The 19848-nt window shown below is 31.7% G+C and overlaps 1 protein-coding gene across 1 annotated transcript in view; it reads right to left on the reverse strand.

Moving 5' to 3' along the window:
* Positions 1–509: 509 nt before the first annotated feature.
* PGAP1 (post-GPI attachment to proteins inositol deacylase 1) overlaps positions 510–19848 on the reverse strand; it is a 74001-nt gene continuing 54662 nt past the window's right edge. The window contains exons 14-27 of the mRNA XM_063106468.1: positions 18445–18520; positions 16370–16443; positions 16212–16263; positions 15645–15711; positions 14992–15100; positions 13191–13229; positions 10418–10511; positions 7019–7109; positions 6040–6237; positions 4922–5057; positions 3608–3658; positions 2929–3116; positions 1868–1972; positions 510–746 (exon numbers count right to left, since the gene is read on the reverse strand). Coding sequence (XP_062962538.1) covers positions 608–746; positions 1868–1972; positions 2929–3116; positions 3608–3658; positions 4922–5057; positions 6040–6237; positions 7019–7109; positions 10418–10511; positions 13191–13229; positions 14992–15100; positions 15645–15711; positions 16212–16263; positions 16370–16443; positions 18445–18520 — 1419 coding nt within the window. The 3' untranslated portion in view covers positions 510–607. The remainder of the gene's footprint in view (positions 747–1867; positions 1973–2928; positions 3117–3607; positions 3659–4921; positions 5058–6039; positions 6238–7018; positions 7110–10417; positions 10512–13190; positions 13230–14991; positions 15101–15644; positions 15712–16211; positions 16264–16369; positions 16444–18444; positions 18521–19848) is intronic.

Raw genomic sequence — 19848 nt, forward strand, 5'->3', positions numbered from 1 at the left:
CTTGCATTGGTTACCAAGAAAATAAGTCTCCTTACAATTCAAAGCTCCATTTTCAGAGATGTAAGAAGGCAAAAGATCTACTTTGTTCACGATGGCTGCCAAAAACTGACTAAAGACTCTTCATGGCTATTTCACTTTTGAGAAAACAAACAGTTGTGAATTTCACCAATCTTTTAAGACTCATTTCTCAATATGTAAACCATAACAAATACAAAATAACACACTTTTCAGAAGTCTGATGAAACAAGGAGAATACTTGTGGTGAGATTACAATGCTGCATCTACTAAATCTCTAGGAGATGATCTCTGAGATGGTTCATGAAGCAGACTAGTTGATACGGACAGGAGTCCTCAAAGACAGTGGCCATCATATCCCTTCATTAATTTTTCAAAAATGACTAGTACACGGATGCCACATCACAAAACAAAACCATGCTTCAACTACTTTCCTCAAGCATTATAAAACTAATTTCCTATTTTCAATACTGTAAAAATAGACCTGTCTTCTCCAAAGGACCTTGCTGTCCATGATGATGGATCTGTGTGTTCCCTCTTACTACTGGCCCTAAAGGCATAAATCATTTTTTATCATTCCTTAAGTCCAATCTTACATAAAGTTGCATAACGCATGGAGTAAAAGAGGAATGAAGACAAAGCATGGAACCCTATATAAGTGCGCTGACCCAAAAGCAATCACACCAACAGCCAGAGGAAGTGGAAATTGTGAAGCAGTCTTCAACAATTTGCTGTAAAGAGACAGAGGAATACACATTATCATGTAAACTACATTGAGCTAAAATGGAATATGTCAGTCTTTTATACGGTTTCAGGAAAGATAAGTGTTCTAAGTTATTTTAAATGAGGTAATTCTTTACCTAATAAATTTACCTGTCCATAATTTTTTTAAAAGATCAATACAAGCCATATTTTGATTAGAAAAGAGAAAAATATTTCTATTAAAAAATAGCCAGTTTTGTTTAGTCTTTCAAATTTTAACAGAAAAATACTAGTTGGACTTTCATTCAGCAATTTTACCTCTAGAAAATTATCCTGACATAATTTTTTTTAAAAAAAATCAAAAAATTTTAAAAAATCATTAAGACACAGCTACAGCAATGTTTATTTTAATCCTATTTATAATAGCAAAAAAAAAAAAAAAAAAAAAACCCAAAAAAGGAACCATCTTTAATTCCCAACAAAAGGAACATATAAGACAAGACACTAAATATTTTTTAAAGAAAAATACTATCAGGAAAGATTATCACCTTTTTACTCTGAAAATAGAGAAACTGAAGATAAGAGCAATAAAGAAATTTTAGAGAGAGCCATGATTTAGACCCCAGGTTTGTCTGATTCTAGAATCTCTGCAAATATCTTCCAGAATTGACCGAAAAGAGTCCCAGAGCAAACAACAAGTGAATGAAAAGTCAAGTCTTATTATGGATAATTTCAAACATACACAAAAGTAGACTAACAATATAATGGACCTTCATGTACCCATTACTCAGCTTCAAAAATTATCAAATCAAAAATTTTCAAATTATGGCCAATCTTATTTCACCTATATCCCCATCCACTTCTACTCCTCATGTACTTTCTGAAAGCAAATCTTAGATATCATATCTCTTAAGGATTAATTTTTTAAAGGAAAAAAACCATATTATTATATCCTAACAAGTAAAACCTATAATTAAGAACACAAGTATAATATACTTGCATATACACTATGTTTGCACAGTTTAAACCATAACATTACTATGGCTTTACTTTTAGGAATAGTCAGATTAATTAGGAATAAAGAGTATGTTCCAGACATAAAGGGTGACAAAGGACAGATGTAAGAAAAAGAAAGATTAAACTAGTATACCTTGATTTTATTGAAACAGTGTAAGTATTTCCAAGAATTGCCATAGTTGGAATAAGGATAAATGCCAAAGGTTTACATGGATCGGGATTAAGTTTAAAATAATACCTATAATAAAAAGAAAAAAAAAACCCATAAATCAACAAAGCAGACCTGATCATTTAAAATTATTAGAATCAATCGAATTAAATAATTTTCAAAACATTCCAATAGCAATATGGATGTAAGAGAAATCTAAACAGCTCATGACATTTCTGATTAGTAATCTTTGCTCCAGATTATGTTTACATCCAAGGTTTTATATGAGGAATTATGTTCAGAAACTACTAAAGGAAATTAAAATATCTGGTATGGAAGTACTTCCTTTTTATAGTAAGTATATGCCTAAAATGTCATATATGGCATTTTTTAAAACAAATTATTTAAAATATATTAAGGCTGCTCTATAACAAAACAAATAAAATGAAGATTTATGTAAAGTAACTATACCTTATCTTTTTAAAATCTAAATTCTCTTACATTTTTCGACAGTAAAACATCTATAGCCTTTAAGAATCATAAATTTGTGCTCCTCAAATAATTCTGACTGCAAATCTCAATCTTGACTAAAATGAGGAACAAAGGAAGGATATTAACACTTGGCAACCTTTGATTTAATTTACTGAACTTATTTTGGTTCTGCCAACATAAAAAAATACTTCTAGTATTTAGATACTCTGAAAGTATTATATCACTTTTGACAATTACATTGAGTAGAAGCTCAACTACTACTTGGATGAGGTGTTCTTTTATTTAGCAATTTACTAATAAATAAAACTACAATTCACTTTTTTTGATGGAGACTGGCTGGTACAATTCGCTTTTCAGCCAATTTCTGGGGAAATTCATATTCCCCAATTCTCACGGTAAGGGAGAAAATGTGAATGTATTAAAAATAAATTTCAGGTAGTATATAGCTTCCTGTTCTTGAGGAAATCTCATGGACCATTAGGAATCTAGAAAGTCTCTAAGGATGTTTATTGTTTTGTTTGAACCATGTAAATAATAATATTTATAAAACGCACCTAAGATTCTTTAACCAATATATTAAAGATGGCATGCTGAGTAATACAATCCATGTCAACAAGTTAATCACAGTACTGTGCATGCGAAGACTATCTTCAGCATCATTTGCAGTTAAACGAAGATGGTGTACTGTGGAGTCTTTATGGTGATTGGATTTTTTTTCACTTCTTCTAGAGTGCTTGGGATTCTATAAAGCAAAAAGTAAAAATACCAAGATATTAAGTAAACAAAAATTATTTAAGATATTTTATTAAGAATCATACTCAATTACTTGGCTAAATAAGTAGATCTTTCCATTACCACACTGATATAAAATACTGAAATCACCTTGTTTAAAAGTATTTAAAAATGGTTAGTTTTAAAACTTTTATGCCTTTGACTTACTATGTCTATTGCTGAGAATATATCCTCTATGTAATTACTCAAAGTAAAATTTAAAAGATAATAATTTGTAACAATGACAAAAAACATAGGTACTGACAAAAATCAAGTTCAATTTAGAATGATTTAAGTATTTTGATATTCATTATGTTCATTTTTCTCAAAGTTACTTGAATTCATAATACCTTTTACACATTGTAAAATCCTAACCTTTTTTTTTTTTTTTTTAAAACAAACTCATATTTTCCTATGTTCTTTCATATTAAAGTTATGTAGAGTTTTGGAAATAAAACTTACCACAGGCTGGCTATTTTTAAAAGTTGTTAGGCTAGCTTGCAGATGAACAACCTAGGAAAAACAAATGATTAATTTTACTTTTATTTTGAAAAAATAAGTATAAGCCTTTTATTAAAACTGAGAAGCACTGTAATTCGAGATTTAAAAATTCTAAACAACTAAAATTTCATTTAAACATTTAAAAACAGCTTTTAGAAAAGATAAAACAATAACTACACATGCTTGCTACCATGGATTTAAAAAAACAGAAATGGAAACAAAACAATACAAACTTCCAGAGTATGTTGGGGCCAGGATATATTGCTATACCTTTTACATTACTATAAAAACTTATATTTGAATGATGCTTTGGTATAGCAACTTAATATGTCTAGTGAGTCAAAGATTTGATTATATTCAGTATAGTAAAAGAACTTAACATATTTTACATATTCTAAATATTTGAAAATCTAAACTCAATTATATATGGTGGTGAAATACTTATAAAAACCTGAGAAAATTTATAAACTTAATTTATTAGGCTTCCTTAAATCATTTTGAGAAAGTTTTGCTTATGGGTCAGCTGTTTGAAAGTTCTAATAAAAATACTAAAAATACATTCATAAATTAAAGTAGCTCTAAGTAGTTTTTTAAAATGCACATAAATTTCCTTTGGAAAACTGAAAATAATCTGAAACGTGCATGTATTTGTGTTAAAAGCAGAGGCAAATATATCTTTGTTTAAAAAAGAAAAAAATTATTATCCAGAGTGATATTAACTGTTGGTCCATAAGATTAATGTGGAGAGTATGCAGTTTTATAACCTCCGGGATTTTCCTGCAAAGCCATCAGGCTTCTTGGAAGTGTTTGTTGCTTCCTCGGTAAAATTATTAGCCTAATTATTTTTATTATTGTCTTATGATTCTTCAGCAACATTTGTAACATTTTACATTATCTCAGCATGATTGATAGCTTAATCTGATTGACATAACTCTTTGTCTCTCACCCATAGAGAGATTTGAATGAAAATCACTCTAATAAAATGTTAAAAAAAATTAATTTTCAAGAGCAATGAAGCAACCTGAAACAGATATCTTCTCCCTTTTTTTTAAACAAAAAACCTAATTCAGATCAATAATTTTAATTCTACAGTTAACTGTATACAATTTACATAATTAGGATGTTTAAAAAATCTTTTTTTCATTTAAACCTATTATATAACAGAAGGTCACTACAGTGGTAATTAACATTTTTGTTAACAATGCCTACAAGGCATTCTCTACCTACCTGCCCAATACAAAGCCCAGTCATTCTGGCTTTATGGATCTGACATACCTTACACACATAATAAAGATAAGAAAGAAGAATGGCTAGTGCTCCACAAGCTGTCCAACTAAGTATGGTCAAAACAACTGTCAAAATGAGCAAGTCAGGTGATATCGTCTTGATGTCTTTAGGAAGTTCAGAGGGTCTGAAATAACAAGAATAAAGTTTTAAAAAATATATTCACAGATATTTATGCAGTCACATATAGGAAGAAAACAATATAGTACTCTGCCAGTCTCTCCTGTTTATTAATATGTCAAGTATCATAAGGTAAACAGTAAGATTTTTTTTAATAAAGGCAAGTGATAACATACATTTGATTTTAAGTTCTGTAATACACTGTGATAGTTCCTCTTCCATTTAGATACACTGTGGCTGATACTTGTACTAAGGAAGAAAAAACGTTACCAAAGATAACCATTAACTTTACCGCCTGTGCCATACATTCCCAATCTTGATAGGAGGAGGGACAATTTTCTATTTCTTAAAGCACTGAAATTACTCAGCTGCTTGATGGTGTTACTATCAGAAACCCCTGTCAGAAGCATCTTAAAAGGGTGGGGGAGGAAGCACCATACCATAATCCCCTCTGTGACAAGAAATTACATAACATGTCTGGTAAAGAGGAGTGGCAATGGAAACTAGATTATTTATCAGGAAAGCCTACCAGTAACTTCAAACTGTGTCTTTGGGCCTATAATAAAACTCTAAGCAATGTTTTTGGAGGTTTTATATATCTCATCTAATCTGATGCTAAATATCTTCATTGGAGTTTCTTGACCTTAGGTTTGATTATAGAAGTCAGTATATAAAAGCATTGCCAGAGAAACAATTTCTCCTGGGATAGATTTACAACCATGAAATTAAAAAATACCTGTGTAATTTGTCAAAATTTGTGATTAACTCTTGAGTACTAAGGTCAAAATCAAATGTAGCATTTAACTTGCAATGAATGATTAGCTCTGACAAATACATAACTTTGAACACCAACCCATACTTTTGCTAGTTATACATATTTCCTTAGAAACTAGTTTAGTAAAAACAATTAATTTGAAGGTTCCCTATCAGAATATAAATTTTTTCTTAATTAAGAGCAATAAGAAAGCCTTTAGTCATTCATTCTTTACCTTTTCAAAGTTAGCCACAAAGAAGAAAGGAGTCTCACAGATGTAGAAGAGAGTAGGCCGCTCCAATAGGCCGTACATGTTCCAAACAGAAAGAGAATCAAGGATACAAGGGGGAAACACATACTCTGACTAGTTAAAAAGATGGCATCTAATTCTGGTAACAATAATATGTCCCATAATTCTTTAAACCATTTATACCTGTGGAAAAAAGAAAATATAAAAGAAAAAAAACAAACCAACAAATGACATTCAAGGATTGAACATTTGAGATGTTTGATGATTCACTAGAGTCCCTAAAGTTCCATGGTATTTAAATTGTAATTATACTAAAAAAAAAAAAAAAATTCATTCTTTGTATGAAACAAGTCATTTATCTTCCAAGTGAGCCTCCTGATCTCCAAGGATCTGAGTCCTGAGTCTCAGTACAGCTTTACTGCTCTCTATCGATCCTTGTATAAAGTAATGTTTTCTTCTTTCTTTTTTTAGTTAGAAAGTCAGTAGGTAGTTGTAATGATGAAAGAAAAGAGATCTAAGTAATGATTTTTAACCAAAAAACACAACATATGAATAAATTAAGAATGGAATATTAACTAGGGTTAGAGGTCTAAAATACAGTGTGCATGGGAAATAAGAGAAAGTGATCAGAGGCACTGTTTCATCAATACCCTATGATTTGTGTTTGTGAATCTGGGATACTCAAAGATCATGGACCACGCATATCCATTTTGCAAATATTAAAGTCCTAGTATATTTATAGTCTATGTTTAGACTGATATAGAAGTTCAATAATTACTTCTGAAATGATTATACTATTGAAGTAAATGACATACTTATTAAGCCTTTGCCTAACAGAAAAATCCCATTTAATGAAATAAGTCAATTGCCAAATCTGTATAAAAATTCATATAGCATTATGGACCTAAACATGTTTTTATATATAAAACAAAATTAAAATCATTATCACAGATAATAAACTTACCCCAACAGAAACTTAATCATAATTACAAAAGGATCAACTTTGTATGGTTTGGCTTCCTTATCCAACATGGTAGCATATTCTAAGCAATAACCTGGTGATTTAAAAAAAAAAGTTATATGCAACAGAGAATTCACAATATAATAGGGTATTATAGACACCCTGCATTGTCTATAACAATAACACATTTTATGTCAGAGAAAGAAAGGGTCTTCATTACTATCACAGAAACCCTTTTTGAAAAATTAAAAATTACTAGGGTCAGCCTATGGCTCACTTGGGAGAGTGTAGTGATGATATCACCGAGGCCGGGTTTGGATCCTTATACAGGGATGACTGGTTAGCTCACTTAGGAGAGCATGGTGCTGACAACACCAAATCAAGGGTTAAGATCCCCTTACCGGTCATCTTCAAATAAATAAATAAATAAATAAAAATAAATATTACTGTAATTCAGTGGTTCTTATATAAAAGTACACATTCAATCATTTGTAAAACAAATTCAGGAAGTCAAAGCTGGGTTGTCACCATCTATATTTTCACAAAGCTCCACAAGTGATTTTTTTTTTATCAGCACTGTGCTCTAACCAAGTGAGCTAACTGACCAGCCATCCACAGGTGACGTTTTAAACAGTTTTATTGAGATATAATTCTCATACCATACAATTCATCCATTTAAAATATATACAATTCAGTGGTTTTTAATATACTCACAGAGTTGTGCATCCATCACCACAGTCTTAGAACATTTTCACTACCCCCAGAAGAAACTTTGTTCTCCTTAACCATCACCCCTAAATTCCCCATCCCTAGGCAACCACTAATCTACTTTCTGTCTCTACAGATGTGCCTATTCTGAACATTTCATATAAATGGAATCATATGATATGTGATTATATGATTAGATGAAAGGACTGGTTCCTTTCACTTGGCATTTTTTAAGATTCATTCATGTTGTAACATGTATTGGTACTTCATTTCTTTTTATTGCTGAATAATATTCTGTTTATGGATATACTACTTTTTAAAAAAATTATTGAAACATCGAATGTACATATTTATGGGATTCAGAGAAATATTTTGATACATGTATACGATGTGTGATGATCTATTCAGGGTAATTAGCAGACTCTCCTTATTGCAAAACTTAGTCATTTCTTTGTGATTTGCACATTTGATCCCTCTCTTCTACTCGTTTGATAACATATGGTTAAATCATTATTAATTATAGATTCCTGGATCATTTATCCATTCATCAATTGATGGACATTTGGGTGGCTTCCACTTTTTGGTTATTACGAATGATACGCCTATGAACATTTGTGTACACATTTTTGTGTGAGTGTATGCTTTCATTTCTCTTGGGCACACTCTTAGAATGGAGATGCTGAGTTATATGATAGCTCTAATGTTTAGCTGCTTGAGGAATTGTCAGACTGTTTTCCAAAGCAGCTATACTATTTTACATTCCTACCAGCAGAGTATGAGAGTTCCAATTTCTCATATCCTTGTTAACACTTTTTTTAATCTGTCTTTTTTATTACAGTCATTCTAGTGGGTATGATCCACAGGGGATTTTTGACTTGCATCCTTGGTTCAGAACTACCCTCTTTAATTGGTTTGAGACATAACCACACTTAAATCCTCTAGATTAACCAACATCAAATATCCCTGGGTTTTCTGTGGATTATGTAGATGTAAATTCTGTACCTTTGAGAATTAATTATCAAGTCAGTTGAAACTAAGAAGAAGGGAGTGTCTCATTCAGACTTTTACGCAAGATAGACACCTATATTCAAGTCTGATTGATATCATACTGCCAAACTAATATCTTAATTAAAAGGTTGGGTCTGGGACAGATCACACTGAATTGTGTTTTCCTCTTCCTGGAACATAGGTTAAATCAGGTTAGAATGAATACTAAAGACAGACTTGAAACTACACAAAAGTCATTGAAAGGCACTAAGTAGCTGCAGAAGGATTTGGCACAGTGGAAAGGATTTATGAACTGCTTTTACAATATTCTGGCCCCACTCTTCTTTCCTATTTCTTGCCTCCCTTGATTACTATCCAAGCCCAACAAATCAATGTTTAGACTTCTAGGAAACTGTTCTAATTGCTATGCTCTAGGGACTGTTTTGTCCATTGTTTTATATATTCCACGTCTGCCTCTCCATATCCATTCTCCACCTTCCACTCAGCTCTGAACTCTGGAAGGCTAACTTTTATGGATTGGCTTCCAGTTAGGTTTGGTGAACAGCGGGGGTTGGGGGGGTATTGGCAAATAGGAGGGTAGAAGGAAATAAAATTAGAGTATGTATTCCCCCCCCTTTTCCCTGCTGAGTCACAGATTAGCAGTGCCTATGACTACAGTGTTCCTGTACCCAAGGCTGCAATACCAGTTATGTTGCCCATTCTTATAGCCCTCCAGTATTGCTCCCTCTCTTGCCTTGGTACCTAAATTAATAACCAGATGGCTCTGTTGCTAGTCTGGTACTTTTATCATTTCTTGTTGGATTCCCTTAACGCTGCACATACCTTGGAAACAGCTCCTTCATTAACATCTCTATCATTCCATTCAGTGTGCCAGGACCTAACTAACATAGCTGATATAGCCCAAATATTGCACTGAATGCATACTGTGTGCTAGGCACTATGTTAGGCACCCTCTATGAAGCTATATATTTTTAAGGGGTCCTTAGACTAGAGGGAAGAAACTTAGGCACCAGGGTACAAAATGGAGAAAACAAGGAATTTTCTTGGAGATGTCTTAAAACTTAGAGAATCCCAAATCCCTACAAACTTGGGAGAGATGGGCCGTGGATTTTCAAGAAATTACCTGTCTTATTTAGCCACACTTAGGAGGAAAAAGTAATAATGAATCATTGGCCCAAGGAAGAAAGGAGGAAAAGAGAAAGGGAAGGAGAGAAGGAGGGAAGGAAGGAGGGAAGGAAGCAGGGAGGAAGAAAGGGAGGAAAGAAGGAAAGAGGAAGGAAGGAGGAAACGAAGGAAGGGGAGTAGAGAGAGAAGAGATGAAAGGGAGGAAAGAAGGAAGGAGCCAAAGGAGGACGGAAGGAGACAAAAAAAGATGACATGGAAGGAAGTTATGGAGTGAGTGCCTCCTACCAGAAGTCTACAGCACTATGAAGTACACGCAGTAGCAGCAGCAAGAAGAAAAGGGGCAGGGGTGGGTAGGAAGAAAACCTGAATCTGATCAAGCCTGTAGTTCTAATTACCAACTTACAGAATATAGAGACAACATGTTCAACTCCACCATTGGGTTGTAATCAGAAAAAATACAATAATTCAATATAATAGAATTAAATATACACACACAGAGAATTAAGTTGTTCTACTTTACTATTCATAGCAAAAGGAACTTAAAAATATAAGCATTCTTACCTGTTGAAAAAAGAGAGTATAATTGTCCTCCATAAGCAAGAAGGATACTAGATATAACATAAGCAGGAAGAGCTCCACCATGAAATCTAACTACCTGAAAGACAGGCAAATCCATGGGCAACTTCTGAATATTCATATTAATGAAATAAATGTACTTTCACATAAAGTAAAAAAGTTGTTTTCACTTTAACCTTTCCTGACACACGCCACAAAGTTATTTCCAGTAATGAGTGTCAAAACTCTTAAATAAAAGTTTTCTAATATATAGCATATTAGAAACACATCTGAATTTTTCATCAAAGGCACATAACAGAACACATAAGTGAGTAGCATATACTACAAAACTGTTTTTCGTGCCAATAAAAGGCATGTTTATTGAGCATTTAATATCTTCCAGGGATGATACTAAACACTTTATATGCATTATCTCATGTCCACTTCCCAATATCCTTTGAGGTAGTTTTTATCCCTAATTTATAGGTGAAGAAATTCAGACATGGGGATCCCAAGTAACTTGCACAATTAAAAATGTAACAGGCAAATTACTTACCCCTTGCTCTCTATGCCGTCATCAGTAAAATGAGATAAACAGCACTTACCTCACAGGTGTGTGACGCTTAAATGTGTTCACACTTTTGTAAAGCATTTGGAATAGTAACTGGCACATTGTAAGTAAATGGAAAATGTTAGCTGTTATTATTCTTTTTAATGCCCTTCACTGTCTTTAGAATCTTGTAAAATGTCCTACACAGAGTATACCGATCATAAAATTTCTTTTTTAATGACAGAGTGTTATTGTTATTAGTATTAAGTGTTATATTGGGCTATGGATACATCTGGGTATACGAAGTACAGCTAAATCAACAATCATAAACTGGCCTCCACGCTCATAGCCAAACTGTTTATAGACAACCCTCATTTGGCTTAGTATTTGAGATGGTATTTCCTTAAATTTTGAATTAGATGCCAACATTACAAAATTAAAAGATTGCACCTAAAAATCCAGAGTTCCAGTTACTCTTAAAATCTAAAGATTTGGCAACACTGGACTTCATTCCTACATAGAAATGATTTACTAGAGTTTATAAAATTCACTTAAACTTTCAGATTACTGCTTTTTTTTTTTTTTTTTGGTGGCTGGTCAGTACAGGGATCCAAACCTTGACCCTGGTGTTAAAACACCACACTCCAAGCCACTGAGCTAACCAACTAATCCTCAATTATTTTTTGTCCTTTTTCATAAGAGGTACATTAAAGAATATGTAAATATATTTTCCTCTTTCCTTTTTTAGAAAAAATATCAATTTTATGAAAAATTATCTACTCAAGGAATTATCTACTCAAAAGCTAAGGATTCTCCAAAGCGGTTGCTTTTTTTTTTAAATGTATAAAATATATGACTTTAATTCATTCTCCTACTGCCTACAAGCTAAATTTTTAAACAAGCATGAAGAAAGAGCATATCTTTTCAATAATTTGAGAAGGACTTAACTCAATTACCACAAATTCTTTATCTGACACTTTATAAAGTACTCACCTCTGATCCTGCAACACCCATACATCCTCACTGTTTAGGAAGATTTCCATGCCTAAACAATACTAGTCTGCCCTCTTTTGGAGTACAATTATGCTTGACTATAAAGAATCAAGATAACTTGACTTTTCTTGTCACTAATCTGAATTATGAGTCACAGGAATGATATGGATAATAGAGTATGTTATAGTCTCACCCCAAATCACCACGTACAGTAACATGTTTTTTGGACACACTGTAATAAAAATAAAATAGCATGAATTATTCCTCCATATTACAAGAGATTTAACAATTGGTCCCTTAATATTTAAAAATACTTATTATAACTATCCATGTTGCTATTTTCCAACTTATACTAACATTTAACCTTCCCTTCCTAATTCAGCACGAAATTTTTATACATTAACTTGGAATTTTTTAATGTTTGGTTTTAATAATAATCACAATCTACTTTTCACCAGTGAGGATCAAATGAGATAATGCATATAAAAATGTTTCTAATTTATTTGTTAGTTTTATTATAATTACAGTATTTAATGACTTAAAGTAAAAAATTTTCTATTATGCCTGTATTGCAAAAATATAAAAAATAAAGTACCAAAAGCTACAATAAAAATTTTACTGAATTTTAAAGCTATATAATTTCCCTAATATTATCTTATTTAGGTCCACATTGCACAACTGTGCAAATTATAATGATGTTGAATAATGTGTTGTTCTACTGCTTGATGAATTATTTTCGTAACATTCTTTGCAAATAAATTTCAACACATTTATCTTTAATAGAATTTATTTCTACCTTTTACAAACATGCACAATATAAAAAGCTCTTTGAAAACGTTCACTTATATGACAGAGCCTGCAGATTTTAAAGTACTATGAACTATAGTGTGGTATGAGCAATATGAAGTCTTTATATGACATTCACTTAGGCAAAAATACTAATTTGTTTGAGAATCAGGTATTAGTTCTCATTCCTAGGATGTATCAAACATGAAAATATCACCTTAAAGCAGAAGTTGACCATCTATGGCTTGTGGGCCAAGAATGGTCTTTAGATTTTATTAAAGTAGAAGAAGAATGAAGAAGAAAAAAGAAGAAAGAAGAAAGCAGCAGCTACAGCAGTGGCAGCAGCAAAAGAGACTATATGTAATTATCTGGCTTTTACTGAAAAAGGTCACAACTTCCCTACAGTATCTGTTCACAAGTAATAAATAATCAACCCGAAGTTTCTCTTACCTGTCCAAGAATTTGTGAAAAGGAAGTCTTAACCGTCACCTAGTTTAAAACAATTATTAAAAGATAAATAAATAAATAAGGTTATTTCCCTAAACTCCTTTAGTTCACATTTTATTAAATTGAGCACTTCTGTTACATCTCCAAGTATAATTAATTTTTTACAGCAATCAACCTAAAGACACTCAGATCTTAAAGAATCTTCTGAACCACCATTTAAATTGCATAAAATGTAGTTTTATCATTTAGTGTATTTTCCTGTACTCAAATTCTTTGACAACTGAATGAATGCTATGGTGTATATATTGACTAGAATATTTAATTAACCAGAATATCTTATAACCAGATTATGCCAACTAAAGGAATTTATACCAAAATAATATTTAAAAAGAAATTCATCCTTTAATTCTCTATGCCATAAATATACATATTTTTGACATTAAAAGGTCTAAAAAAAGAAGGTAAATCTTTCTTAGAGAAGTTATAAAATGGTTAGTGAATCTTCATAAGACCAAGGAATATGAAGTTTATAGACACTAGTTATTTCTTCTGTTAAAACACAAAAGAAATATGAATTACTAAGCATATGTTACTCTACATGTTACTTAAGCTACTATAATACCTAATTAATTATACAATTGCCTATTTCATAAAAAATGATCAGTAAGGGTTAGATCATATAATAAGAAATTATGGAGAATTCCTAAAAAATAATGATTTAATCAGACTTACAAAAGATATTAGAGTATATGGGCAGTACCGTATTTTGACATAATATGGACTACATGAAATTATGCAATATTTGTAAAAACATGGACATTATGAGAGCATGAGAATTTGGAGCCAAATTGTTAACACAATTCTTACTATCATTTTGATACTAGAAATATAAACCTGCAATTTAAAAACCATTAAGCCCTGCATAACCCTTCAGTGTTAGAAACAGAATGTAAGATATCAAAGCATGCATAAATTCCATGAAATCTAAATTAATTCATAATATAGTTCCAACCAAAGCCTGGTTGTAGGAACAGATTCCACTAATTTGACAATACTAATTTTAGTTTACCCTAAGAAAGTTAGGTCTAATAAAGAATCCAAATATTTAAGCTTGGTTTAAAGCAGTTGAGCAGAAATAAGATATTTCACATAAAGCAGAGTGTTGTGATGTCACTACCACTGAAACGCATAATTTAACCACTTAAATCTGGAATTCTTGGAACCTAGCTAGCATATTCTGATATAGGGAGAGACTCTTTTAGTTCATGAACCCGTAAGTAAATAAAACATTACTCACAAGTCTATTTTCCTTTCTCTTAACACGGAGATACATGTTGATTATAAAACAAACACAATAGGCACTAGATTGCACATATTAATTACTAAGAGAGCTTAAAATAATTACCGTAAAGAACAGAAGATCTTTAAGCTAAAACAATAGAGCTATAAACCAATAAGCATCATGTCAATTGTTGCAGTAAAACCATGTCAGCTGATTTCATAATGTTCTTTAATTTATGATAGATTCTGGACTTTGGGCTTCCAAATTTAGAAGGTTAATCTGCAGTCTCAATTTTTGTTTTATTTTCTGTTACTTACTAAGATGTATATATTTTCAAATGGTCCAGCTAAGGAAATACCGAAGATAATGGGCAAAATAGAGAATATTTAAGGTATTTTAAATGTCTATTTCTTGTATGCATTGGCTTCCACATCACCATATATCTGAGGCAAATACAAAAAAAATTTCTAGCTTATTCTATAACTAAATCTTACTAAAAGATTAAGCAAACATACAACTTACCTCATATTGACAGTCTGATGACGTGTACATTTTTAATAATGCCACATGGCTGTCATTTTCTGGTTGAGCAATATGGAGTTTCAGAGAAATTTCTGTGGAAGATGGAACCCTGAAGAAATAACTTAAATATCAATTCTCAAATATAAAATGTTCGTAAATAGCCATGGTTATGTCAATTCTCAGCATAATACAATGAAATAATGTAGAGGATGCTAGATGCCAGACACATTATTATGGATAGACACTTTTTCAGTCATATCACATTTGTCTGAATGCTCCCTCTAGGACACCAGAATTGAGGGAAACAGTGGAAAGGGGTTCATGTTTCAAACAAATAAAGTTTAAGTTCTACATTATTAAATAAGAATACTATATATTATCTTAAAGTATGCGCACAATGCTACATAAAGGATACTTTTTTTTCTAAGAGGCATTTTAATAATTCATATGATTTAAGTAAATAAACGAAGCAGAATATCTATTATTCCAGGCTGGCTAGTTATCTTAGTCGCTTAGAGCACAGCCTTATAATATAACGCCAAGGTCATGGATTTGGGTCCCCTTGCCAGCCAGCCACCAAAACAAGCAAACAAACAAAAAATATCTATTATTCAAAACACCAAACTTTAAAGTATATTCTTTCATATACTTACTGTGCAATGGTTAGTGAATCCTCATAAGACCAGGGAATATGAAGTTTATAGATACTAGTTATTTCTTCTGTTAAAACACAAAGGAATTGAGATTACCAACCATATGCTAACCTAAATGTTATATAAGCTACTATAATACCTAATTATATAATTGCCCATTTCATAAAAATGATCAGTAAGAGTTAGATTACATAATAAGAAATTAGAGAGAATTCCTAAATAATAATGATTTAATTTGACTTACAAAAGATATTAGATCATATGAGTAGTACTAAGAAACTGAAAAAATATTAAACAGCTAAATCTGAATTACTATTATAAGACAAAGATATATAGCATTTTTAAAATGTGGATATTTAAAATGAAACAGATGAAAATGCTTTACTGTTAGGGAAGGATCTATGTTAAATCCCTTGGAATATAAATCTTTTCTATTATTACATATTTAATCTTACTTCACATAAAAATATATGGAAAAATAAGTATTACAGAAAATCCAAGTAAAGACCTATTGGTTCTTCTAATGACAATACTATTTCTTTTATGTTTCTTAGAAAATAAAGTTACCTTTGACTCCTGAGCACTTGCTTACCACGTTGATTTTAAAAGCTTGGTATATCTAATAGAATCCAACCACAAAAACAAAACAAAAATACGAAAGTTTATTTGTTTAACTAAACAGTAAAGTAAAATCAAATCCTTCTTGCTATAGTCAGAACAACTACCTGTCCAAAGTTCAGAAGCTCTATATTGTAGTACAGGCCGCTTGTATTTAATACCACTTTCCTTGAAGACAATCCTGTTGAATTAAAAGTACTATATTATTTCAAATACCAAAGAACTTTTTCAATTTGATTTTTTCAATTTAATTTTTTTTTAAAATGATGCTAACAGATTTTTAATACTAAAAAACAGTTTACAGGTTTTTGCTTCTGGTATGGAGGTGTGAACTCCTAAAAATCTAAACTTCCTGCAATATGATCTGAACCAAATACAACATTTATAATGACTTCCAGTCACATCTATGTGTTTTTAAAAAGTAAAGTACATGTTTCCAATTTCAGAAAAGTATGCATTCTTGGCAGATCTTTTATCTTACAAGCTTACTATCTTTAATGGTAGAGGTGATTCTGAGTTGCCTTTTCTGTATTGTTCTGAGTATTTTTGTACCAAAAACAAGGATGAGGGGAGAGATAAAAACTGTAAAGGAAGTTTCCTCTCTCAAGTAACACAGACTCTTTTCATGAACGGCATATTAAATATTTAAATGACAGGGTAGGCCAAAAGGGCAGAGTAGCCAACCCAAAGGAGCTCCCAATATCCAAAGCTGGAACAACTTAAGCAAAAAATATATAATAAGGGCCAGCCCCGTGGCTCACTCGGGAGAGTGCGGTGCTGGTAGCGCCGAGGCCGCAGGTTCAGATCCTATATAGGGATGGCTGGTGCACTCACTGGCTGAGCGTGGCGCAGACAACACCATGCGGAGGGTTGCAATCCCCTTACTGGTCAGAAAAAAAATATGTGTGTGTGTGTGTGTGTGTGTGTGTGTGTGTGAGTGTGTGTGTGTGTGTGTGTGTGTGTGTGTGTGTGTGTGTGTGTAATAATAATAGTATTGGATTATAACCCAATGAATAAAATAAATATCCATGAGTCCATACTGACATAAATAAAAGTTGAATAAATAAATGGGGGAGAAGGAACAATGTTATCTCAGGAAGAATTCCAATAAATGTAGAATACCAGAGTAATATTTTCTAAAGGCTAGATGAACCAATGAATGCTAAAATTAGTGGGTTATTTTGAAGAGAAACAGGATATTTACACCTTCTCAAAGTATCTCACCCAAAATAGTTATGAATTACATAAGGAAAAGCAGTAACTTTACAGTGGAGAAACCTGGTAGGCACCACCTTAACCAAGAGATCAAGGTTAACATCAACAGTAATTAGATATATCAACATCACGTATCCTTTGATCTGATCCTCTAAGAAATTCACATCGCTTCTGTGGTATTCTTGGCAAAAATGCATAACCGCAATCTAATCATAAGAAAGTACTAGACAAATCCAAACTGAGAGACATTCCACAAAATAACTCACAAATACTCTTCAAAGGTTTCAAAGTTATGAAAGACAAGGAAAGATTGAGCAACTGTCACAGATTATGGGAGACTAGGGAGACATGACAACTAAATGTACTGGGAACCTGGAGAAGCAGGACATCAGTAGAAAAACTGGTGAAAACCAAATAAAGTTCAGTTAGTAGTACTGTACCAATGCTAATTTCTTAATTTTTAAAACTGTACTGTGTATATGTAAGATGTCAACATTAGGGAAAGGTGAGTGAAGGAGAAATAGGAACTCTGTACTCTTGTAACTTTTCTGTAAGTCTAAAATTATTTCAAAATAAAGTTTAAAAGAATATTTAGAGAAATTTTGTAACATTCATAAGGCAGATAGGAATTTATATTCTATAATAAAAATTTTATAAGATGTGCCAGTTTTTAGGATAAGTTTCACAACACACACACACACACACACACACACAATTACCCGCAAATGTATGTGATTATGGAGAAATTTCTTTTAAAGTTCACTTCTCAGAGGATGATTGCCAGCCCAGTATTAAAGGAGAATCAAACCACTGAACCACATCATATACTTATTCTAAGAACTACACTTGAAAAATACAATATTTAATGTTACAAGACTCTCCTTTATTGCAACTAACTGGTAAAATAAATTAGCACTCTGATAAAAATAAAACTGATTTTTAAGATTTCCAAAAACAAAGTACTTACCAAAGGAAAAAAGATGAGTTACAGGAAGCTGTAAGGATCTTGTCTCTTTTTTAAAGAATTCACAATCTACAACAAACTGAAATATAAAACAAAAAATAGAACTCAATTTATAGTGAAATATCTTCGCTTGCTGTTTCAGAGGAAAATAAGTCTATAAACTTCAGCTCTGGAGAAAGTATCATCTATCACACTATAACTCTGTCTATACTTAGATGGCAAGAATTCCTCAAGAAGAGATGCTATGCTGAGAAAACTTGATAAACAAGCTTAATTAAATTATTAGAGGGTCATTTCTATAATAATAGATTCATAGCAAAGTTTTTTTTAATAGTTTTAGGCATTTGTAGAAGAGGGACATTAAAAGATGGATCAAAGCTTTAAGAACCAAGGCTAATTCAAGATTAATTAAAGATCTAGATAATATATCTCTGAATTCTTTTCAGGGTCAAAAGGAAAATGTGATTTTGTTATATATCTTTTTAGAAAATCCTACATTTGTTAAGTATCTATAATCTAATTAGACGACAAAAGGCTTCTGGAGACATACTGCCATTCATATACAGATGGCTAAAGTTATTTGTAAAAGATTATTTCAGGTTAAAAAGTTATTATAGTAAATGGAAAAAAAGGTTTACTATGTACAAAGTCAAGAAAAAAGTAAATCTATAAATGACACCTGTACCATTATAGTTTTTTGTAGTCACATTTCTTTTTTAATAACATTTCTTCAACTGCATAAGAAACTATTCTCAGTTATCTGTAAGAACTGTTTCTGGTAAAGGTACAATTTTATTAAAATAATCTCCATAATACAGTCAAATTATTTTGATCTATAGGAGCTGAAGAAAAATTAATCTTATGTCTAACTGTAGCTAGCAAGTAGACTGCTGTCTATAGAAAGTGGAAAGCCAGTGCGGTCTATTCTAGTCTTTTCTGACAACTATATCTTGGATATGTTTGAAGCAGTGTTATTTTGTTTGCTTCTTGAGTGCATTTTCAATTGTTTTGAAAGTGGAAAACAGATGAGGGAAATTGCTATTAGACTGTAGTACACACATGGGGAAATAAAAGGAAAAACTTGCTATGGAATTTTGCTTTATTTCTCCCTTTTTACTTATAAAGAAAAGAAAACTGATATTTTCATTATAGAAAACAGCTGTTAAAAGATTAGAGAAATCATTTACTGAACAGGATTATTCATCATGTTTTTACAAAGTACTTTTGGGTGAGACATTACTTGAGACAGGAAAGCAGCTTTTAAAAGTGATTTAAATAACTTTGTACAGGTACTTAAAATAATAGAATTTTTATTATTGCTTTAAAAATTTGGCTCTGCCTTTAGTTTTGCATAATGGAATAAATCCCTACCAATGAAAGACAGAATCCAAAGGTCTGGCCCTAAAA

Source organism: Cynocephalus volans, chromosome 1 (genome assembly GCF_027409185.1).
Source record: "Cynocephalus volans isolate mCynVol1 chromosome 1, mCynVol1.pri, whole genome shotgun sequence".
Classification (NCBI taxonomy): domain Eukaryota; kingdom Metazoa; phylum Chordata; class Mammalia; order Dermoptera; family Cynocephalidae; genus Cynocephalus; species Cynocephalus volans.